Source organism: Lepidochelys kempii, chromosome 9 (genome assembly GCF_965140285.1).
Source record: "Lepidochelys kempii isolate rLepKem1 chromosome 9, rLepKem1.hap1, whole genome shotgun sequence".
Taxonomy (NCBI): Eukaryota; Metazoa; Chordata; order Testudines; family Cheloniidae; genus Lepidochelys; species Lepidochelys kempii.
This window is the reverse complement of record NC_136388.1, coordinates 97,650,429-97,675,092: the sequence shown is the minus strand read 5'-3', so window position 1 is coordinate 97,675,092 and position 24,664 is coordinate 97,650,429. Positions and strand designations below refer to the sequence as shown.

The following is a 24,664-nucleotide window of genomic DNA, read 5'->3' as shown; positions in this document are numbered from 1 at the left end:
TGCAGTAACACCAAGGAGCCCTGGTCATTGGCCAGGACCCCATTGTGCTAGGCACTGCCCAAACACAGAACAAAAAAATAAAATCCCTGCCCTTAAGAGCATAAGTTAGTATGGGGGGGAAAAAATCTCTGCTTTTATTTTAAAAAAAGCTTTACTCTCCTTCACAGATAGGGAGAAAAGCTTGAATAGGTGAACTCTAGAAGGTATAAAGACCAGAAGGCAAATCATCCTAACCTAAGATGTATTATTTAAAGTCATGTAATGTTTAAGCCAATCTCATGGTTTTTAAACATATGGGGTTGAGCGTAGACACAAACTATGTTTACAATCATTGCCACCAATTACAGATTACAAAGTCAGTTCAAATTTGAAGTGCAGGGACAGGGCTGGAGCAGGGAGCTGAGTGCAAGAGTGAATCAGGAGCTCCTGCTTCTGCAACGTAAGGTTTTACCCTGAACAATAGAAAGCAAATAGACCATCAGAACCCCCAAAGATGTGGAATGTGGCGTTTACACTCACATCATTGGATCTTCTTCAAACTGAGGGACACCACAAGGCAGCTGCACCTACCAGCCCTCAGCTGGAGGAGTTCTCTGTCCAAGCATCGCAGGAGCCAAGTAACTCCAAAGAAGATACTTTCTGCTGTGGAAACCATTCCATCTGTGACAAACACCACCAAAAAAAAAAATCTCTGCTAAATTTACTAACCTGAAGACCAGGGTGGAAAACAAAACACGGACAGCAACATCAAAATTGAATGCCAGGTCTCTGAACAGGGGCAGATTACTGGCCTAGTTGAGAGCAGGAAGACTGCACTAGGTCCCATAGAATAAGAACAAGAGCTGACATTGGTGTTTTGTAGATTATGGGGATTGGCCAGGTTTGGGAGCGACTTTCTTGCAGAAGGCCACCTCCTCCCTCTCTACAAGTATAGCGTTGTGGAGATTCCCTTACATTGCTCTGTCAGTTTCTCTTCCAGACCGTCCTGTCCTGACAATGTTAGGCTACAGCAATGAAGTGACTTGCAAGTAACCCAGAAAGTCCGTAACAGAACCAGGAAGGAAATCTCTTCACTCCCAGCCACATACCTCATGCACAAGGCCAGCCTTTCTCCACCATCACTCATGAGCATTATTTGTCCTTTCTCCCCTGCCAAATTGGTAATAGCTCTATTGAAGTGATTAGTGTCTAAATCAGCTCTGTCTAAACACATGTATCTCATTCTTCTTTTTTCCTCCTACTCTTCTCATCTGTTTTTTATATCATTGCGTTTTGTAATTAAAGCACCTGCAGCCAAGATCTGCACAGATGTAACACAGCAAGATGTTCATCTGCTGCTCAGTACTTTTCTCCAGAGAAGATCTTCTTTGCTTTGAAGTAGTAGGTACAATTGGGTTACAGTAAGAATCGCTAAATGATCAAACACTGCTTTCAAAAGTATACCCGTCAGACATCACCCAGAGGTCAGCTCCCAGACAGCGATCATCATTTTAATGATGGAGGGAAAGCATAGCCTTCTCAAAAAGAAAAGGAGTACTTGTGGCACCTTAGAGACTAACCAATTTATTTGAGCATACGCTTTCGTGAGCTACAGCTTACTTCATCGGATGCATTCAGTGGAAAATATAGTGGGGAGATTTTATATACACAGAGAACATGAAACAATGGGTGTTACCATACACACTGTAACAAGAGTGATCAAGAAAGGTGAGCTATTACCAGCGGGGCAGAGGGGGAGAGAGAACCTTTTGTAGTGATAATCAAGGTGGGCCATTTCCATCATACACATTGTAAGGAGAGTGATCACTTTAGATAAGCTATTACCAGCAGGAGAGTGTGGGGTGGGGGCAGAGAAAACCTTTTGTAGTGATAAACACCCATTTTTTCATGGTCTGTGTGTATAACAACATCTTCTGTATTTTCCACAGCATGCATCCAATGAAGTGAGTTGTAGCTCATGAAAGCTTATGCTCAAATAAATTGGTTAGTCTCTAAGGTGCCACAAGTACTCTTTTTCTTTTTACACAAAGTAAAACTATTTCCCCTCGTTTATTTCCCCTCCTACTGTTCTTGTAAAGTGCTGGGAATGACCCACCTTGATTATCACTACAAAAGGTTCTCTCTCCCCCCACCCCCGCCAGTAATAGCTCACCTTTCTTGATCACTCTTGTTACAGTGTGTATGGTAACACCCATTGTTTCATGTTCTCTGTGTATATAAAATCTCCCTACTATATTTTCCACTGTATGCATCCAATGAAGTGAGCTGTAGCTCACGAAAGCTTATGCTCAAATAAATTGGTTTCAGAGTAACAGCCGTGTTAGTCTGTATTTGCAAAAAAGAAAAGGAGTACTTGTGGCACCTTAGAGACTAACCAATTTATTTGAGCATAAGCTTTCGTGAGCTACAGCTCACTTCATCGGATGCATTCAGTGGATAGTCTCTGTCAAGGTTCCTCCCCCACTTTGAACTGTAGGGTACAGATGTGGGGACCTGCATGAAAACCTCCTAAGCTTACTTTTACCAGCTTAGGTTAAAACTTCCCCAAGGTACAAATTAATTTTATCCTTTGCCCTTGGAATTTCCACTGCCACCACCAAACTTTAACTGGGTTTACTGGGAAACGTAGTTTGGACACATCTTTCCCCCCAAAATCCTCCCAACCCTTGCACCCCACTTCCTGGGGAAGGTTTGGTAAAAATCCTCACCAATTTGCATAGGTGACCACAGAGCCAAACCCTTGGATCTTAGAACAATGAAAAAGCATTCAGTTCTCTTACAAGAAGACTTTTAATAGAAGTAAAGGAATCACCTCTGTAAAATCAGGATGGTAGATACCTTACAGGGTTATCTTACAGGGTAATTAGATTCAAAACATAGAGAAACCCTCTAGGCAAAACCTTAAGTTACAAAAAAGACACACAGACAGGAATAGTCATTCTATTCAGCACGGTTCTTTTCTCAGTCATTTAAAGAAATCATAATCTAACACGTACCTAGCTAGATTGCTTACTAAAAGTTCTAAGACTCCATTCCTGTTCTATCCCTGCCAAAAGCAGCAGACAGACAGACACAGACCCTTTGTTTCGCTCCCTCCTCCCAGCTTTTGAAAGTATCTTGTCTCCTCATTGGTCATTTTGGTCAGGTGCTAGCGAGGTTACCTTTAGCTTCTTGACAGGTTTCAGAGTAACAGCCGTGTTAGTCTGTATTCACAACAAGAAAAGGAGTACTTGTGGCACCTTAGAGACTAACCAATTTATTTGAGCATAAGCTTTCATGATGAAGTGAGCTGTAGCTCACGAAAGCTTATGCTCAAATAAATTGGTTAGTCACTAAAGTGCCACAAGTACTCCTTTTCCTTTAGCTTCTTAACCCTTTACAGGTGAGAGGATTTTTCCCCTGGCCAGGAGGGATTTTAAAGGGGTTTACCCTTCCCTTTATATTTATGACAGTCTCTAAGGTGCCACAAGTACTCCTTTTCTTTTTGCGAATACAGACTAACACGGCTGTTACTCTGAAACCTGTCATAGCCTTCTCAGACACCTTTGGGACAATGGCAATAAAGGGATCTGACAATGACCATTTCCTGGGGATAACTGAACATCATACACATTGGGGGCTGGTATATTGCCTACTGTTGCTCCCCCTGATGCAGACCCACTGGGAACATGGAATGCGCCACTCCCCGGGCTGAAGTGAAACAGTGGCCTGGCTCAGTGTGAGTGGGGGCATGTTTATAAGTGCTTACAACCTTAAAGCAGGCAGACTTTCCAAGAACTGAATTCAGTGTGTGTGATCATTCTAAGAAACTGACATGAGCCCTGACATACAACCTCATAAAATCAATCTGACTTCATTTAATCATCATAAAACCAGTCTGGCTCTTGTCACTCTTGAGAGACACAGGACTAGCTCCAGCTGCTGCCTTAGCAACATGACCTATCTTTTGGAAGGGATGCTCTTTCAGAAAATCAAGACAGCTTATTTATTTTAGGAATCTGTGGTGTATGTGTGTGTTTTTTTCTCTTCCAGTGGCTCTTAGTTTTCCCAGATCATCAGGCAGGCAGTGGACCACACCAGTGAAATAGCTAATAGAGACATATTCTATTTAGTGGTAATACAATTAAAACTCGTGGCAGGTGGTAATAATAGCAAGCACTTATTTTCGAAGTTCTTTACAGTGAGCTAATTAAACCTTGCAACACCTCTATGAGGGGCATTAGTACTCCCCCTTTACAAATGAGGGAACTGAGGGAGAGATGGAGATGTAGAATCACCTTACTGGACCCAATCCTGCAACTTTACACCTGTGGGACTGATTCACTGGAGTGAACAACAATATTAATTACAAGCACACGTCCAATGAGACAATTACACATTGTAAAACACTACAGGTATCACCAAGGTATATTCATTTCAGTGTTAGTAGGGGCTTCAGGATCAAAGACTCTAGAACATTAGGGTATTTTTAGGGTTCCTATCATCAGCTGTATGAATGTTAGTACATTTTTAGATGCCAGTCCTGCACAGAACTCCTCACAGGTGCAGACAATGACATGCCCATGGCTCGAGCAGGATCACTGCCCAAGCTGTAACTTGAAACATCTGAACTTATTTCATCACTGCAGATAGTTAAAGTGACACAGTCAAGTTTAACATGTATTATGTTCCAAATCACACCTTTCAGATGATTATTAAACTTGAAAACTTTAAATCCCTTTTCACTGTTCATTGTTTATTTTTTGCTCTCAGCTAGGACACGGAAAATAGATTAGTCATTTTCACTGTTTTTTCACTTTCTAGTCAACTTAACTGACTGCATAATCAGATCCTAGATTTTCGTACAGTACCATCATACCTCAGTGTTTGGGCTGCAAACACAGAGTTTGATCCTGCATTCCTTGTACACTCAAAAGTTCTCAGATTAATGGGAGTTTTGGGTGCAAAAGGAATTTAGCATCAGATACATTCTTTGTGCTGGTAGACAGTCTGTTTGCCTTTCCCTTACTAGCATGCACCTTACAAAGAACCTGATCCAACTCCTATTAGAAAATCAACAGGAAAAAATCCCATTGATTTACTCATAATACATCTAAGGGCTGATGTATTCAAGTTAGCCAGAACTTTCAGACGATTATTAAACTTGAAAACTTTAAATCTCTTTTCACTATTCATTGTCTGCCTGAAAAGAAGAATCTGTCATTCCTCACAAAAAATCATTCCGCACACCCTCACTTGCAATCCTAAATCATATTGTGTCCTAATCTATATTATGCCCAGTTCCAGTATAGGAAAAAATGGGCAAGAACTTTTGAAAGTCACAGTTCAAAAAAACTTATTCTCTTTGTCTCCCCAGCAGCACTCTGCTGACCTCAGCCCCAGGTTGATCTCTAATGCCGTCTTTCTTTCCCAGTCTACAATGAAGTTTTGCTCTCAATAAAGCCAGTAAAAATACAGCATAACTCTGCTTGACTTCACCAGAGCTAACCCAGTGTAGCAAAATTTGGCTCCTAATTCTGAATCAAGCAAATGCAAAAATACTGCCCTTGATTCTGCTCTCAGACTGGTTTTACCCTTGGATAACTTCGTTGGCTGGGATGGCATCACCCCTGATTTACACCAGAGTAACGGAGAGGAGAATCAGACAGACCCAGTTTCCCCTTTCTCTACTCCCTCACCGCTCTGACGGCCTCAGATACAATATCCTGCAGGACAGAGAGAAGTACCTCTCTGGCCAGGCAGTGCTGACCCCAATGTAAACCCAACATGTGAAGGGCAAAGAACTCGCACGTGGCACCTTCCCCTGAGTTCACTTTCCTGACCCCTAGGCTAAGGGAAACCCCAGAATATATTACAATTTACATTTCACCAAAAGTGCGCTGGTTTATTTCGTGTTCCGATCTGCTCAAGTTATTAGTTAAGACCCCGATCGTGCAAACAATGTAATAACCTTGCACACACGAGTAGCGCCCTGGGCTCAGTGTATGTAAAGTTGCTAAGCTCTTTCCCTCTGGCAGGGAAACTACTTCCTAGGCAGAACTGCTCCGGTGTTTGCGTCTCCTTTCATCGCTATTCTGCGTTGCCGACGTTTGAGCCGGGGAAGGCCGGAGACCGAGGGCCACCTGAGTTCAGGGTCCGGAGTGATGGACGCTTGACGCAGGGAGGTGGGAGAAATCCCTCCAGATCCGCTGCTACGCCAGGGCAGCCAGGCAGGTCCCTGCCGCGAGAGAGGGGAGTTCTCTGCGGGCGGGGTGCCCAGGGGGCCGGGGCTCTGCGCCTTCTCCTGGCCTGGGGCCGGGGCTCCCTTCCTGCGCTGAGGAGTTTCTCCGCCTGCTTCCATGGTGCATCTTGGCAGCAGAGGGCACCCGCTAAGATATAAAGCAGCCAGCGCCTAGGACTCTCCGAGACAGCTCCAGCCACCGCTTCCAGCCGCCGCCGGGCAGCCCTGCGAGCTCCGGGCTGAGTCTCCTGCTATCTCAGCCGGGTGCTAGGTAAAAGCGCGCAGGGCGCAGCCGGGCAGCCCCTTCTTCCCTTGGGCACAGAGGAGAAGTGCGCAGAGGTTTTGGACACCCACCTCCCCGTTCCCGGGGGTTGGGAGCAGAAGGAAGGGCTCAGCTATCTCGGCCCTGCAGGCGATAGCGGAGAGGAGCGCAAGGTGCAGAGGTCCAGTCCCCCGACCAGGAGCTGGAGGAGACGCGTGGCCGGGAGAACCTTTCGGGGGCGTAGGGCAGAAAAGGGCCTGGCGAAGCGCGCCGTCTGCTAAGGGAGAAGGGCGCAGCGGTGTCAGATGCCCAGCGCTGGGCAGAAGGGCGCAGGCTGCAGCAGTACCAGGCTGCCTTGTAGGCTAGAGGGGGCAGGATGGCGGGCTGCAGTCTTCCTTGGCGCAGCGACGAAGGGCGCAGCTGTAGCAGACCCCCGCGCAAGGGAGGAGGGCGCAGGGCGCTAAGGGAAGAAGGCGAAAGCTGTAGCAGACCCCCGCGCAAGGGAGGAGGGCGCAGGGCGCTAAGGGAAGAAAGCGCAGCTGTAGCAGACCCCCGCGCAAGGGAGGAAGGCGCAGGGCGCTAAGGGAAGAAGGCGAAAGCTGTAGCAGACCCCCGCGCAAGGGGGGAAGGCGCAGGGCGCTAAGGGAAGAAGGCGAAAGCTGTAGCAGACCCCCGCGCAAGGGAGGAGGGCGCAGGGCGCTAAGGAAAGAAAGCGCAGCTGTAGCAGACCCCCGCGCAAGGGAGGAAGGCGCAGGGCGCTAAGGGAAGAAGGCGAAAGCTGTAGCAGACCCCCGCGCAAGGCGCAGGGCGCTAAGGGAAGAAGGCGAAAGCTGTAGCAGACCCCCGCGCAAGGGGGGAAGGCGCAGGGCGCTAAGGGAAGAAGGCGAAAGCTGTAGCAGACCCCCGCGCAAGGGAGGAAGGCGCAGGGCGCTAAGGGAAGAAGGCGAAAGCTGTAGCAGACCCCCGCGCAAGGGAGGAAGGCGCAGGGCGCTAAGGGAAGAAGGCGAAAGCTGTAGCAGACCCTCGCGCAAGAGAGGAGGGCGCAGGGGGGAGCAGGCAGCGCCACGGTCATGAGGCTGGTCCTGGCGGAGCGGAGCTTCAACCGCACTAACCACAGCTGGGCTGGGGGTTCCGGCAACCTGAGCTGGAAGGAGGGGCCGCTGCGGGCCTGGGCGGCTGGGGGCCTGGGACGCACGGGGCACAGCGCGGTGGCCGTGTCTCTGGCCATCATCCTGGTGTGGGGCTGCCTGAACCACCTGCTGGTCCTGCTGATCTTCCTGAAGTTCGAGTCCTTCCGGACCCCCATTCCCCTGATCCTGCTGAACATCAGCCTCAGCGAGCTGCTGGTCTGCATCTTCGGGACCCCCTTCCGCCTGGCCGCCAGCGTGCGGGGCCGCCGGCTCCTCGCCTGTGCCGCCTGCAAGTGGTACGGCTTCGCCAACGCCCTCTTCGGTAGGTGCGGCTGCCCAGCTCCCGCTGGCACCTAGGGGAGGAAACAGCCCCGCCGCAGCCCCCAGGGGCAAGGGGCGCCGCACGGCAGTTCCCGGGGCCGAGTCGCGCTTCCTCTTCTAGGGCGCTGGCCGCGTAGTGCTGACGGGGACAGAGGCCCCGGGTTCCTTGGGGTAAGGATCCCCACCGTGCATGCAGCCACCTCCCGAGTGGAAGCAGAAAGATACAGACTGGCAGGGAAAGCGGTGCGTGCTTCCACCCACGGGAAAACCTGCCCCCAAAGACCTGTTAGGACAAGACAGTTAGGCCCTCCTGCTGGTTTATTCTGTCTTCTAGGCCAAGATTTTCAAACAGGAGTCTCTACATTTGGGCTCCTAAATCCATAACTAGGCACCTATATAAAAGCTGGGGCTGATCGTTCAGAGATGCCCAGCATGCACAACTCCTGTGAATTTCAGGACAGTCTGTAGTGCTCAGCACCTCTGGAAATCAAGCCTCTTTCACATAGGGGTATAGGGGACTAACTGTAGGCACCAAAGGCTCTAGTCTCTGGTGGAGTGTCTGATTAATAATAGAGAACAAACTGCCTTGGTTGCCTGTGGTTTGGGGATGGAGAAGGTGAAGTCAAAGGCAGGTGTTGTTGCCTGTGCCCTGTGTGTTGGTTTCCAAAGGAGAGTCTGGTTGCTATGGATTTTAGTAAGCCATCATTGTCTAAACGGTCCCTTTTAAATCCTTGCATGTTGGACCATCGTTCTGTGCACTTCTCCACAAAGGGAGCATTGTGTTCAGTGGGAGAGGTGTGAAACCCTACCTCCATCATCCTAACCCTCTCCCTGTTTCTTCTCATGTGTCATTTGTCCAGTAGAAACAACGAGGAGTCTGGTGGCACCTTAAAGACTAACAGATTTATTTGGGCATAATCTTTTGTGGGTAAAAAACCCACTTCTTCAGGTTTTTTACCTATGAAAGCTTATGTCCAAATAAATCTGTTAGTCTTTAAGGTGCCACCGGACTCCTCGTTGTTTGTGTGGATGCAGACTAACACGGCTATCCTTCTGATATTTGCCCAGTAGAGTTCCTTATGGGATGAAACTGCATATGCCTGGTCTTGCTCAAAGATGAGTTGTTTCTGGGAACTCTGAAGACCTGCATCTTTTGAACTTAAAACAAGCAGGAAGAATGCTCTTTGCTTTAACAAAAAATTCTACCATGTATCCCCCCCTTATCCTGGCAACGCTTTGCTAGACACATCATCTATAGACGTTCTAGTTTTAGGTGACCATGGAGTTTTAGGGCCGCCTTGACTAAATGTGTACAACCAGAGCCTATTCAGCCTGTCAGTTGATGTCAGTATGGATTATGGGCACAACTGAAGGGCTAAGCAGGCACCAGATTCTCCTGTCTGTAATTTACTGTTATCACTGGCTCACAGGCCAATCACACTTATTATTATTGATATTTATTTGTATTGCATAAGTGCTTACAGGGGAGACCAGCACATAGCTCTCACTCTCCTGTGCACCCCAGCCCCTCTTCCTCCAGGCAATCACGCATTTACCCTTTTCGCTTCACCCAGACTCAAACACCTTTGACCTAATTCCCTGGTACTTCACATTCACTCCAGCTGCTGGAAGAGTGCTTCTCTGACACCTACCAAATATCAAAATCCTCTGTGAAACTGAATTGCGTTTCTCCACTGAGCTCTATTACTGAGGTCTGCATTTAAAGTGGCAGCATTTGCTAACAGCTACACCTAGTGGTAACAAAACTAGCAGGGTTTCCCCCTTTACTTAGGGTTTGTTTACATGGGGAGATAGACCAGAATGGCTGTTTTGTGGTCGCTCCCCAGGGGGATACTATATTATGGAATAAATCACTTTATTTCAGAAAAATTAGCATGCTTCCAAAGCAAAGCAATTATTCTGGAATAAAATGACTATTGTGGAATAGAGTATCCACATGGGGAGCTATCTGCAATAGCTATTTGGGTCAATTTCCTCATATAGATAAAATATAATAACTGTGACCACTAATGTAGCTATGAATTATGCAGATTTGGGATTTTATAGCTAAAACAAACACATGAGAACAATGCAGAGAACAAGCCTAGTGAGCACGGATGATGGTCTACAGCAGGGGTTCTCAAACTTCATTGCACCATGACCCCCTTCTGACAACAAAAATTACTACGGGACCCCAGGAGGGGGGACTGAAGCTTGGGCCTGTCCATGCCCCACCACCCTGGGTGTGGGCAGGGCAAAGCCAAAGCCCCACTGACCCAGGCTGGGGGGCCAAAGCCCAAGGGCTTCAGCTCCAGGCAGGGGGCCTGAAGCCTTAGCTCTGCCGCCCAGGGCTGAAGCCCTTGGGCTTGGGCTTTGGCTTTGACTCGGGCTCTGGACCCCAGCAAGTCTAAGCTAGTGACCCACTTTGGGGTCCCAACCCGCAGTTTGAGAACCGCTGGTCTATAGTCAGTGGGAGTTTCACACTGACCTCTGTGGAGGCAGGATCAGCCCCTTGGTCTGTCAACAGAAATAAACAAGTGATCAGAAGAAAGTGGTGCTGCCAGGAGCAGCTTGGGACCGATATCATTATATCCAGATGTATTTTAATGCTGCCATCCTGATGGTTTTTTTTTTTTTTTTGCAGTTACAGCAGGATATTTGTTTGAAATTAAAAATCTCACATTTATTGCAGGACCATTTCAAATGCCTGATCCTGCGGCTGTTCCCTTCAGTAAGAAGGGAGTACTCACGAGAGGAAGGGCATTAGGATCGGGCCCAAGGGGTTCAACTGGCTGCATGTTCAGAGACTTTGCACTTTCCATCCATCCCTACCCTGCGTGCTTGTTTCTCTCCCAGTGGGAGAATTCGGCAAAGCCAAATGTGCCTATATTTAGCAGCAGCTCTGACGGACTCATGGGGTGAATCCTGCAGGGCCAGAGTCAGCAAGAGTTGACATGTGCTTGCAGTGGGAGTCATGACTGAGTAAGGACTGCAGGACTTGGCTCCATGGGAATAACCCCCTTCATCTTTCTGACTCACTAACACCATGCCCATCTCTTTCCTTGCAGGAATTGTCTCTCTGATTTCCCTTTCCATCCTCTCGTACGAACGCTATGTCACAGTGCTCAGGAGGTGCATGAAAGTGAACATGTCCAGCTACCAGAAATCCTGTCTCTTTATTGCAGGCTCTTGGTTCTACTCCTTGTTTTGGACTTTGCCTCCTTTGTTTGGTTGGAGCAGCTACGGTCCCGAAGGCCCAGGCACCACCTGCTCAGTAGCATGGCACTCCAGGTCTCCTAACAATATCTCTTACATCATATGCCTCTTTATCTTCTGCCTTATATTGCCTCTTCTGACAATGATCTATTGTTACGGGAAAATAATGAGAGCAATCAAAACGGTAAGTGTCTTTTCTAGCTTCTCTAACATAGGGTGGTTGTAACTGCATTCTTCTTTTCTCTTTACTGAATGGGGATATTCTTGGAGTTCTTCCTATTGCAGGACACTTGATATCCATGTCTGCCTATCAGGAATGAAACCTGCCATAAAGCAATATGTGGGGAGCTATGATCCTGCTCCCACTGAAGTCAGTGGGTGTTTTGACACTGACTGATTCCAAATGCTGAACTTATTGTGGTAGTTGTGGGAGGCTCCATCAAGGAATGGCATGCCCCTTTATGTAAATAAATGTAATAGAAAGGTGATCATAGAATCATAGAATCATAGAATATCAGGGTTGGAAGGGACCCCAGAAGGTCATCTAGTCCAACCCCCTGCTCGAAGCAGGACCAATTCCCAGTTAAATCATCCCAGCCAGGGCTTTGTCAAGCCTGACCTTAAAAACCTCTAAGGAAGGAGATTCTACCACCTCCCTAGGTAACACATTCCAGTGTTTCACCACCCTCTTAGTGAAAAAGTTTTTCCTAATATCCAATCTAAACCTCCCCCACTGCAACTTGAGACCATTACTCCTCGTTCTGTCATCTGCTACCACTGAGAACAGTCTAGAGCCATCCTCTTTGGAACCCCCTTTCAGGTAGTTGAAAGCAGCTATCAAATCCCCCCTCATTCTTCTCTTCTGCAGGCTAAACAATCCCAGCTCCCTCAGCCTCTCCTCATAACTCATGTGTTCCAGTCCCCTAATCATTTTTGTTGCCCTTCGCTGGACTCTCTCCAATTTATCCACATCCTTCTTGAAGTGTGGGGCCCAAAACTGGACACAGTACTCCAGATGAGGCCTCACCAATGTCGAATAGAGGGGAACGATCACGTCCCTCGATCTGCTCGCTATGCCCCTACTTATACATCCCAAAATGCCATTGGTCTTCTTGGCAACAAGGGCACACTGCTGACTCATATCCAGCTTCTCGTCCACTGTCACCCCTAGGTCCTTTTCCGCAGATCCCTGCGCCAAAGAGCTCATGGTCTGAGTCAGTTTCAATCTACTTTAGTTGTGGTTTGCAGCTATTGGTCTAGATTCTCTATCTGCTCCTAGACTCAACACAGCTGTAAATCCAGCTTAACTGGCTGGGGATATCTCTGGAGCAGAGGTTGGAGAGCTAGCAATAAAGACTGTATAAAATGAAATAAATATCTACCAGATTATGGAAAGTGAGGATAATGACTATTATTATATAGTCCACACATTTCTTGCTGCAGTATCCAGGTGCTCCTGTGTTCTCTGGGCGGCTCTGGTACTTTGCTGTTCACAGGACCTAGTGCACTGCATTGCTGCACATCAAGCAGTGTCACTACGTGTGCAACAATCTACTATGACATGCTTTGGGCAATTCAAGGTTCTGGTCATAAGTAGCTGTAATTGGGTGAGCAGATGTGCAGTGTGGAAAGTAGGGATTTTATTTTCACAAAGCTTTGAATGACTGTGTTCACTAGTGCAAGCTATATGTACTAGGGGCTTTCCAAAGTTAGTGGAGAGACACGGTCCCTGCCTTGAAGAGTACACAGCAAAAAGTGATCAGGAGAAAGTGGTGCCTCCAGGAGCAGCTTGGGACCGATATTGTTAATCCAGCTGTATTTTACTGCATTTGACTCTTTTGTTTCCCCCATCTTTAAAATGGGAATTCAATGTTGCCAACTCTCATGATAAATCTGCAATCTTGCAATATTTGGTGGCTTGCTTAAAGCCTCAGCTCATGGAGTCATGTTATTACATGAGAATCTCAGCTTTCATTTTTTTAAAAGTAGGTTTCTACCGCTCATGGTTTCAGAGAATATCTTGAAAACTTGAACCATAATGGCTCAAAAACCAGAAGACAAATAAAAAGAATCCCAAATGTTATATTTTTAACAATCTCATGATTTTTGGGAAGCCTGATTTATGATTTTTGAAGGCTTGGGATTGGCAATACTGATCCTTGGTAAAGTTCTTTGAGATCTACAGATGAGAGCACTGTGTAAAAGCCAAGTGCTGTTACGTGTGTGCATAGTTAATATTTTGTTAGCGCTGTATATGCACACAAGCACATATGTCAATAAGGGACTTTAATGTCTTTTTGTCTCTAAGAACTTACACAATACTTGGTCCTGCCACAGCATAGGGGGCTGGACGTGATGGCCTCTTGAGGTCTTTTCCAGCCCTATATTTCTATGATGTAATGGCTCCAAAAGAGCGTACTCAGTTATCTGCATCTTTAAAAAGTCAATGAACTAAATTCTGCACTGATTTGAATAGAGTTGCATAGGGTGTAAGACAACACAGACCTGGGCCCCTAATCCTGGTGTATATTACATCATCTGTAATTAACAAGTCTGTCTAACATGGCAACTCCCAAACACTTTGACACAGCAATTTATTTAAACTTCCTTTAAGGAAGGAAATATACACATACAAATCTATGTTTAAGGCTATAACATAGGCCAACAAATGCCAGATGATATAGAGTTCAGGATGATAAACTATGTTTATCTCCTATGAAGCCTGATTTAAAACTCACTGAAGTCCATGGGACAAGTTTCTTTTGGATCAGGCCCTAGTGTTGCTAGGTATTGTACTATGCATAACATCGTCGGTGCACAGATACCATTGTAACAGGAGTATTATAACTATTTGCCATGTAGTGTAGCACCTACATGCATAGACTGACAGCCGTAGCTCTGGATCTACATCCAGTTGCTGGTTTGACTGACAGTATTTACTTCCCTGGACCAACATTTTTTGTTTGCTAAAAAGAGGATCTGGGCAAGGGCTACAATCAGGGCTACACTGAAGAGCTCGGTATAAAACGTGTTGCCAGAGTGCTACAATAAGAAGAATGCATTTTTTAAAATCAGATGTGTCTGTCAACCTCTTATTTCAAAAGTGTCACTTGCATATGACACGCTGCCTCATGTAGCTCCTCCTGGCATTTAAACTAAAGCTGACTCTGTGAGGACATATCCTCAGGGCGGGACATGTGTCTGCATTGACTTCCAGGTGAATTGGACTAGGACCTAACACAGGACAGGTCAGATACACAGCAGTTTAGAAATGATGTTAGATAATCAGTCTATTCACAAATATATGTATTTTGGTTCCTCTGTTTTAGTCACGACCAAGAGCTGCTAGGCTGACTTTATTAATGCTTCAGGGATTTGTTATTACTAAATTTATCAAGGTGTTAAACTGGCTTGTGAGAAACACAAGAACTCTTCAGTAATATTGGAAAATGCACCCTAAAGGATTATGCAACCTGGACAAAGTGTCTCACTACATATATAGAATCCTGGTCTCTTTCTTGAAGACACTTACCTCTGGTGTCATTTTATGAATGAATCATGGAGGTATTTTTAGCACTTTGAATTGTGGTATCGCTTTGAGTTCTAGTGGCAGACAGTTATGTAAGAAATCATTCCCCCTGGCTTTTAAAATGTGCAAAGAACTAGAGACGTGATATGAACACCAGTAGTTCACACATTCCTAGCAGAACACTCAAAAAGAGAACACAAATTCACAGAAATCCTGTAGGCTAACCTGCCTTTTATTTTATGCATGTTTAATTCACTGAAGATGAAGTGTATATATAGGCTGATGTGGAGGAACAGCAGTGGGGTGGGAGACTCCACTGGGAAGTGCTGTCTAAAAATTGATGGTGTATGTGATGCTAAGGACAAAAAATGGGCTATAAGAATGCTTATTTGTGATATTTCTTTTTGTTTTTGAATGTGCTGGGCATAATAAACTATATTTTTGTTCATCTGTGTGATGAGGTCACCTATGTAACAGTTCTAAACTGTACTCTAGTAATGTTCATTAACTACTGTCATTGGACTGGCTCAGCCAATCACAACTCAGTTTTCTATAATTCAAATGATGGCATCAGGGAGGCAGTGCAGTCTGTTTGAGTTCAGGAGGAGGCTCCAAGAGCTGCCAAGGCCTAATCCCAGCTCTGAAATGTACTTTGGTCAAATCTTAACCATTCTGTGTTCACCCATCTCTCGAGTGGGGATAATGGGGTATCAGAGTAACAGCCGTGTTAGTCTGTATTCGCAAAAAGAAAAGGAGGACTTGTGGCACTTTAGAGACTAACCAATTTATTTGAGCATGAGCTTTCGTGAGCTACAGCTCACTTCATTGGATGCAATCCGATGAAGTGAGCTGTAGCTCACGAAAGCTTATGCTCAGATAAATTGGTTAGTCTCTAAGGTGCCAAAAGTCCTCCTTTTCTTTTTGATAATGGGGTAGACATTCCAAGTCACAAATAGTACTGGGGTGTCTGAGTTCCACTGACTTTCAGTGAGAACTAGTTGCCTAAGTGCCACTTGTGCCTTTGACCTCCTCACCCTATTGTACTTTCTTGACCACATCATAAGGATGCGTGGGGATTAAATGATATTTGCCAACTGCTTTGGAAATGTAAAGCACTATGTAAGTGTGAGCTATTGATTTATATATTAATGTGCAATAAAATGGTGTACCCAGCTGCCTAGTTAGCGGTACATTTCCAAACTGATACCATAATCTAGCTGACAGCTGCTCTGTCCATCTGCAAGCCGGAATCAGCAAATCTACATAGTTTAAGCAAAGTTGAAGGTTGACCTAAGTGTAGAAAAAGAGGAAAACTGTGCATTTGACAATTACACAAGGGCAGTGGGCAGCTATCCAAGCCAGATCCACTAAGCTAAATCTATGCTTTAATAGTCCTTCAGATCTGGCTAGTCCTTTCAAAACTAGCATCTTAATAAGCCTACCTGAAGGGGGAAAATGGAATAAGCTTTTAGCTCCAACACATTTTGGCGTACTGTCTACTTCACAAAGAGGCTCTGGCTGCTGCGTGTGGAAAAGCTCCCATTAGGCATAACACAGAAACATTTCCAGCTCCCACCAGTGCTGTTTTGTTTGGGCCTTGATGGTCGCACAACATCCCATTTGGATGGAAGGGTCCTGCCATTATTGATCTCATACAGAGTTGGAATAAAAAGGAAACACTAAACAAACACAATGGGCAGATCTTCAGCTGGTATAAATCATGTAGCTCTATTGAAGTCAATGGACCCAGTCTTGCAAACCCATACTGATGTGAACAGTTCCTTTGAAGCCAAAGGGACTAATTCAATGAGAATGTTTTTTCAGGATAGGGCCTAGAGAGATGTGGAAATACACCTGTAATAAATGATATCTAAATTTGACCCTTATCCATCCATATATAACCCTAATAGGATTTGCACTTAGAACCTGTACTGCCAAAGCAGGTTCCCTATCCATATAGCCAAAGAGATAGTTCAGGTATTTAGAGCAAAATTGTTTCATCAAAACAGGCTCATCCTATTCCAGTAGAGGTCACTGTTTACATGTGTTCTGTGCTAAGTTTGGACGTGTGTGTTCTCAGCTTGTTACACCCTGCGATAAGGAAAAATGGCACAGATAAACAGACTTCTTTTATACAAAAGATTGCATGTTGCCCATATGAGTAGGAATATTAGTGAAAGAATAGCTGTGCCATTGCATACATCAGGATAGTTACGTGACAAAACCATTGGTATGTGTCACATAATCCTTCATCTTCTATCAACTTGTTGAATTTAGGACGGAAATAACCCCCACTCCTGAGTTTCGTAAAACAGTACTTTATTTTTGCAGGTTTCTAGGTGTAATATGACAACAGTTCAGAAGAGGGAATGCCACATACTTTTTATGGTGGTATCCATGGTTACCTGCTACCTCCTCTGTTGGATGCCATATGGGATAGTATCTTTGATTGTAACATTTGGCAAGCCAGGAATAATCACTCCAACAGTAAGCATTATCCCATCCATTTTGGCAAAGACTAGAACATTTGTTAATCCTGTTCTCTGTGTGCTCTTGAACAAACAGGTAAGAATTTCACTTTGTTTGTATTTACTCTGAAACACAATTGCTCCTTCATATTAGATTTGTGATCAGTAAGTGCTATTGTTAAAATATATGTAACAATTTTGTATGGGGACCTGTCTGAAATGAGCTGGGGTGTCTCAGTCCCTTTCTAATGGACTGTTGGAACACCCAGCCTCACAACGAGTTTCAGTTAAAATGACAAAGGTTTAGCCGAGTTGGCATGTAGTCTGTCTTTTCATTCCTCTGGAGGTGATCATTAGGAAGTAGGGCACAGTAGTGGGGTCACTATGGGGTAGCTTGCACTGCCACTGTCCATTCTGTGCGTGCTCTATTTCATAAGACATAATTGAGCTCTTGACTTGTTCTGGAGACCCTTTGTCCCCTATTTGTGACATCACCCTTCTCTGGTGATGCATGCAGCGCAGTTACGCATTAACAATCTGTAATTAATACACTTTGTCCTGCACCACACACAGCAAATGTATTTTCTTACTGAACTGCACTGTGGTGTTAAAAAAAATAGTTCTTGTCAATAAAAGTAACCCAACAGAAGTCTAATATGTCCTTGTGTTGCTGACTTGCTCTCCCACTACAGATGGGGAGTAGCTTTCTGGCCTCATTTTAAGTTTTTTTTGGAGAGGGTCCATAGAATGGTCCCTCCCATTTCCGCTTTGTCTATAGCTCCCTAATCCTGATTCACAGTTACCCCGCAAGTTAGAAGTTGTGAGTTGCAATGGAGGCGATAAACCACATTTCTGGTTTCCTGATCCTTTGGCTTCTCAGCAGTTGGCTACTTTTCAGGCACAAGCGAGAGCAGCCTGAAAGCTGGCTGAACATACATTGACTGCCAATGACCCCAAGAGGCCAGTATGCCATCTGGGGATTATAAGGACACGTGGGGAGACCCAGCCAGGGAAGGGGAATGTTGTAGGACCTGCTACAGTGATAAAGATAATCCCTTTGTTGGGGCAGACCTCTGGTGGTCATCTGAGCCACTTTCAGGGCAAGTAGTTTCTGGCAGATCAGTACAAACCTGCCTAAATGTACTACAGGATATGGTCCTACATTCATTCTGAATAGACTATGCACAAATTAAAGCAGGGCAAAGGGCTGCAGAGATAAGCACTGCACGGTGAATGCTGAGAGGTTGTCATTGCTTGCAGCATCATTCTCAGGCTCTTTCTTTGTCCAGACAAATCCTTCCCAGCAATGCCATGATCCTGAGGAGTGATGATGCATTGCATATAGCCTCCATCATGCTAAAAATTGGTGTTGCAAAGATATAAACAGAGCTGATTGTCTATGCAGCTGGATGGAGTGACTCAGATGAGCAGAAAAAGGAAAATGTTGCACAAACAGCAAGCAGAAGAAAGACTTAAAACACCGGAACTTAAAAGTGATAACACAGCACGCAACTGAGTGGGGGAATGATAAGCTGACTCCACTCTTCTGATCAGCACCACAGCTTTACTTAAATAGAAAATACACACACACACAAAGGCAACATTAGTCTTGGAAACTAGACAGGAGGAAATGTCCAGAAGCTCCTTTTGGTATCATTTCATTTACTGGCAAGTTAGTTTCACAGACATAGAACATGCTAGTGTGCACACACAGTAATGCTTCCAGCAGTACACAGCAATTTTGCTATTTATTGCAGTAGTGCACACAGTGTGCTAGGCGCTGTCAAAACTTTTAGGAAAGGCCAGTCCATGCCTGAAGAGCTTAGCAGCTAAGGAAAGCTAATTTGCATTATTTTCCCTTGAGCTCCCAGTGTTCCTACCTGGATATATATTGACAGCCTAGTTATAGTGAGTGGGGATGGAAGAATGCACTCTATTGGGTATTGTCCAGAGTAAATTAGAGGCTAAAACCAACAGGAAGATTCAAGTCTAGTTTCATGAGAGGAAGTGTCTCAGTGATCTGAGGAAAGAAAAGAATGGAAGAATCACAGAGAAGGGAATAGAGGGGTGGCTAACATGGGGATGCATGTAATGTGCTATAGGGGAACACCAAGAGGGAGAGGTAGAAGGGAGTGATTCCATGAGAATATTGAAAGCCATGAGTCTTTTGCCAAATGTTCAGTTACCCTGAAAGTGATAAAAGTTGGCGGTGATAGAGTTGTAAATTGTGCTTCTCTGTAATGGTGACGTTTCCAGCCCTAGCTCTTCTTGTCCTTACATGCATGTTCTCTTTCATACAGGGCTTTCTTTAGGCACCTTCTTTGATTACATTAACAATGTTCTGATCAAGGGTCAACCAAATTCTGAGCTGGCATCCCGACTTCTAGCCTAAATTCAGTGTTAGTGATGAGGTTCTATTTCCCTTGGCTGAATAGCAAGGCTCTGCCTACACTGGGGAAATGAGCTGCACTAAAAAAGACCATGGTTTGAATGCTTGTGTGGACAGGGATGACAGATTTTGAAGAGTGTTAGCTGGTCCTGGGCAGCTGGAGGTGGCTCCCAGGGTCTCATATTAGTCTAGACAGGGCCTAAGGGTTCTCAGGTCACTCTGCTTCTGGAGAAGACCTCAGAATTTTACTCCCCACTTGTGACCTGCCCGTCTTTGCTGTGGTGATGAAGAGAAGCATATATGTTTTCAGTTTGAATATTGTGGGGAAGGGTGAAAAAGGAGCTGCACTGTTTGACCTGAAACATTTCAACAGCCAGGAGTTTGGGAACAGATAGTTTCTCACAATCTAAAAAGAAGCTGTGGGTCACAATTCCTGCATTATTATTAAGGACTGTGGTTTAACATTTGGACCAGTACAGTAAATGTTTACCCATAAGGGTGAACTCACTGGCGGCTCTTGCCCAAAACAAAATCTAGGCCAATGTTTTTATAATTAAAAACTTTTCTAAGAGCAGCATTTTTGTTTCCAGCAGAAACAGGTGCTCAGAAGAATGAACTTGCTTGGCACTAGATGAAGAGGAGCATGTAATTGGCTGCCTTTATAATTCATAATAATTTTCAATGGGAGAGTGCTGTGTTGTGAATGCATTTTAAGTTCTATTGATGATTTCACCCTGCTATGTTTAGAAAAAAAACACACACACACACGGTCCAGGCCCAAAGACACTGCAGACCCTTCAAACCTCTCCCTCATCCATGCTAGCACTCTGTCAATTCCCACGTCCTGGCTGGTGAAGGAGAAGGACCCTGGTGGTTTAGGAATCCCACAAAGTCCTTCCACACTAACCCATGGCTGCCATCTAGGAATCGTTGCATTCCACATGACCACACTAGAAACCTTTCATATCTTGTTTTAGTTAGGGAGATTTGAGCACTGCAGAAAATCAGTCTGAGTCCCTATGCTACTGGGAGATCCTGTGTCAAAGCACTGAGACTCAGTAGTGCAATGCATAGTTATCTGTTTCAGTGAACAGCAGCATTATTCCTGTGTTACAGATTAGAAAGTTGAGGTCAAGTAACTTACCCAAGGTGATGTGAGAAGACTGTGTCACAGACAGTAAGAAACCCCACAAATGTCCTGGCTCCCAGTCCTGTTTGTTAATGATTTGGACCTTGTTTCTGCTCTAGGCACTGCAGTGATTCAGCCAAAAAACTGGTTTCAGAGTAACAGCCGTGTTAGTCTGTATTCGCAAAAAGAAAAGGAGGACTTGTGGCACCTTAGAGACTAACCAATTTATTAGAGCATAAGCTTTCGTGAGCTACAGCTCACTTCCTCAGATGCATATCGTGGAAACTGCAGCAGGCTTTATATATACACAGAGAATATGAAACAATACCTATTCCCACCCCACTGTCCTGCTGGTAATAGCTTATCTAAAGTGATTTCCAGCACAAATCCAGGTTTTCTCACCCTCCACCCCCCCACACAAATTCACTCTCCTGCTGGTGATAGCCCATCCAAAGTGACAACTCTTTACAGAATGTGCATGACAATCAAGCTGGGCTATTTCCTGCACAAATCCAGGTTCTCACATCCCCCCACCCCCATACACACACAAACTCACTCTCCTGCTGGTAATAATAATTTAAATAATAATTTAATTTAGGCTTAAATAGAGACTTGGAGTGGCTAAGTCATTATGCAAGGTAGCCTGTTTCCTCTTGTTTTTTCCTACCCCCCCCCCCCAGATGTTCTGGTTTAACTTGGATTTTAACTTGAAGAGTGGTCAGTTTGGATGAGCTATTACCAGCAGGAGAGTGAGTTTGTGTGTGTATGGGGGTGGGGGGGATGTGAGAACCTGGATTTGTGCAGGAAATAGCCCAGCTTGATTGTCATGCACATTGTGTAAAGAGTTGTCACTTTGGATGGGCTATCACCAGCAGGAGAGTGAATTTGTGTGGGGGGGTGGAGGGTGAGAAAACCTGGATTTGTGCTGGAAATCACTTTAGATAAGCTATTACCAGCAGGACAGTGGGGTGGGAATAGGTATTGTTTCATATTCTCTGTGTATATATAAAGCCTGCTGCAGTTTCCACGATATGCATCTGAGGAAGTGAGCTGTAGCTCACGAAAGCTTATGCTCTAATAAATTGGTTAGTCTCTAAGGTGCCACAAGTCCTCCTTTTCTTTTAGCCAAAAAACTGAACTCTGCCTGTAAATTAGTCGATACCTGCAGATTCAAAGGTACTTGTATGGGAGTCCCAGACATAAGAGGGCTAACACAGGTGTATTTACTCGTACTTCCCGACTAGTATCCTGAACACAGACATCCCCCATTGACTGCAGTGGGACAGGATTACAGTCTCTTGTTAGATCGATGTGATGTGCTCTGTTTGAACTTATAAGGCTAGACTGTGACCATGCACTGGAGTGGGAGAGAGTATGTACGCCCCTTTATCCCCACACTCGCTGCCCAGACACTGGGTCCAATGCACAGGAGGAAGTGGGGCTGCACTCTTGCTAGCTCCCCTTTCCAGAGACAATGGCAGGAAGGGGTAGACACAGGCAAAGATTTGTCTCTGCCCTCTCCAATCAGCTGAGCGAGTCCACAGGGGCAGGAATTTCCTGTTGGTAGAAGCCAAGAGTCAGTTGCTACCTCCTGGGAGCAAAGAAGAACTGAGACGGTAGCCAACCAGGCCATTGGTGGTTAGACATAGTGGCTGAAATGAGAGCTCAGCCTACCAGCGACAGCTGGGCCCAGGGTGGTCAAAGTTCAGGAACAAGCTGATGGACAGTACCACAGTGACAAGCCAAATGCCAGAGGGCAAGCCTTAGTCACAGGCTAGAGGCAGAGCCAAGGACCAAAGTCAGCCAGAGGGGAGCAAAGAAAGAGCAGGCACAGGTAGCAGGCTGGAGCAGGGCTGGAACACAGCAGGAGCAAGGACAGGAAGCAGGGCAAGCACAGCTACAAGCACCAAACACCTTGAGCAGCAATTGAGCTGTTGTGGGAGCCAGGCTTATATCAGAACTGCTAAACCAGCAATCAATCAGGTGCTGTCACTACTCTGTCAGTTCCAAGGCAGGGCAGCTGGGTTCGTTGGTTGCCTAGCAGTGAAGTTAGTCAGGGAGCAGGGGAGTCTGGCCCCCACAGATCACAATTCCTGGAAGTGCTACTCCTAGGGTGGTGCCTCAAGTCATAATCTAGCCTATAGTCAACAGGGACAGGCCTTTAAATGCCCTGAAAGCTCTCATCTCTCTCCTTGTTTGAGTAGCACATACATGGGAGTGCTTTCAGGATGCATTTAGCAAGTTACATTGCCATCTATTGACAGCTCTAATAATCTTTAAACATAATCCTCAGACTGCTCGCAAGTTAAACTGGACCGAGAATCTGCTGAGGCTTAAAGGTGGCTTGGAGCTACCTTTCCTTACTCCTCCCCTCCCCCAGTCAGGATTGAACCCAGGAATGATTGATGAAGGTTTGGATATTGAACACCCCAATGTTCAGATCTGGCCCTGAGAGTTGGTTTAGAGCCACTACTATTCTTCTGTATGGTTCTCCAAGGCACTAGCAGGGATGTTTCCTTTGGGTCTTAGTGCTTTCAAATATTTTTAAAACCATTTCTAGGAAATATTGGAAAAATCCCATCTGTATCCCGATATCTGCTAGCGCCCCAGGAAAGTGCATCTGTGTGCGGAGTGTTTGCCACCCTGGCTAAGTGTAGCTTTATTCTCAACACATTATTATACCTCATAATAAGGGTCACAAATTAGACTGCGCTGCTTTACTTGCCACCTGCCAAAATCCAGTCCCCTTCTTTCCTCTCAGTGCTAATAACCAAGGGAGGTTCATAACAGAATGGACAGAGGCTCATTTGGTGAGGACAGGTGCTGTTTGTCTGCATGGCAGTCTTGCCTGCCCTACTGCTTTAGAGTTCTGTACCTGGCATCCAGCTGTCAGCTGCCACCCGCTACATCAGAGTAACCAGAAATAAACTGAGACTTGTCACAGTTCAATTCATCACTTATTGCAACGTGGTGGGGAGAAGGAAGCTGGGAGTAAGAGGGCAAAACTGAACGTGGTTTGGGCTGATTCTCCTCTTGCGTACACTATTTCGTTCCATTTACTACAATGCATTCGTTCCATTTACTCCTGACTTCCACTGTCATCATGTTGAGGACAATCAGCTGCTTTGTGGAGGATTTTTGCATGTCAGCACAACGATCATATCCAGTTTAAGCTCTTTCCTCTCCCAGAGTGACTATCCCCCCACTTGTTAAATACTAATGTAAACTGGCCTCTTTGGTTTTAGTTCAGTTTGGGTGGTTTTGTATGTGGGTTTCTTTTTCTTTAGCAAATGGTCTGTTCTTGTTGCTGTCATCTCTATCTGTGTCAAATATGTAATACTTCAACCAAAGACTGCCGCATTTCCTAGACCATGGGGATTGCTGTTAAAAGAGGGGTGAGGTTCTTTTGCATCAGAGTCAGAAGCCTAGTGAATGGGATGCATTAGGATCTGTTCAGTCCTATGTTTATGAAGAGTTCCTCTTGAAGGAAGTACATCCTAAAAACAAGCAACCTATATTCTATCCTTGTACTTCATGTGGAACTGAGCTATAGCTTGATAGTGAAGTTTGAACAGAAGATCAATCAAAATAAAGAGAAATCCATCCTTAAAGCTGTATATCTATGAGCAAAGTTGAAAAATTCTAGCAGGGAGGGGTCTGCATTTGGTTTTCCATTGTGTGTAGTGGCGTATTGCTCCTGCACAGCGACTCTTCCTTCCCTTTTATAGCCAGCTAAGCTTCATTACCCCATCACTTCCTGAATCTTGAAGGGTGTTGCTTTTGAAACAGTCCACATTTTGTCAGCTCATTTGAGTAGCAAAGCTGTGTTTAAAAAGGGGATGGCCCTCATATTGGCTGACAGTAGGGATTAAACTGGGGATTCCCAGAGCTAAAATCATGGGGCTCTACATCTTGAGTTAAAAAGATAGGCTATGTAAGTGGGGGCTGTAACACAGTTGTGTTCTCTGAGGATAATGTATGGAGTGGGACCTGTAACACA

General features: G+C 45.4%; 1 protein-coding gene across 2 annotated transcripts in view; it reads left to right on the top strand.

Annotated features, from left to right (window-relative positions):
- Positions 1-6,061: 6,061 nt before the first annotated feature.
- Positions 6,062-24,664, top strand: part of CD40LG (CD40 ligand) — a 57,409-nt gene continuing 38,806 nt past the window's right edge. Inside the window, exons 1-3 of one of the 2 annotated variants that reach the window (XM_073358454.2) lie at positions 6,062-7,934; positions 11,002-11,333; positions 17,010-17,243. In XM_073358454.2, coding sequence (XP_073214555.1) covers positions 7,553-7,934; positions 11,002-11,333; positions 17,010-17,243 — 948 coding nt within the window. In that variant the 5' untranslated portion in view covers positions 6,062-7,552. The remainder of the gene's footprint in view (positions 7,935-11,001; positions 11,334-17,009; positions 17,244-24,664) is intronic. The other variant, XM_073358456.2, reaches the window with a different exon arrangement.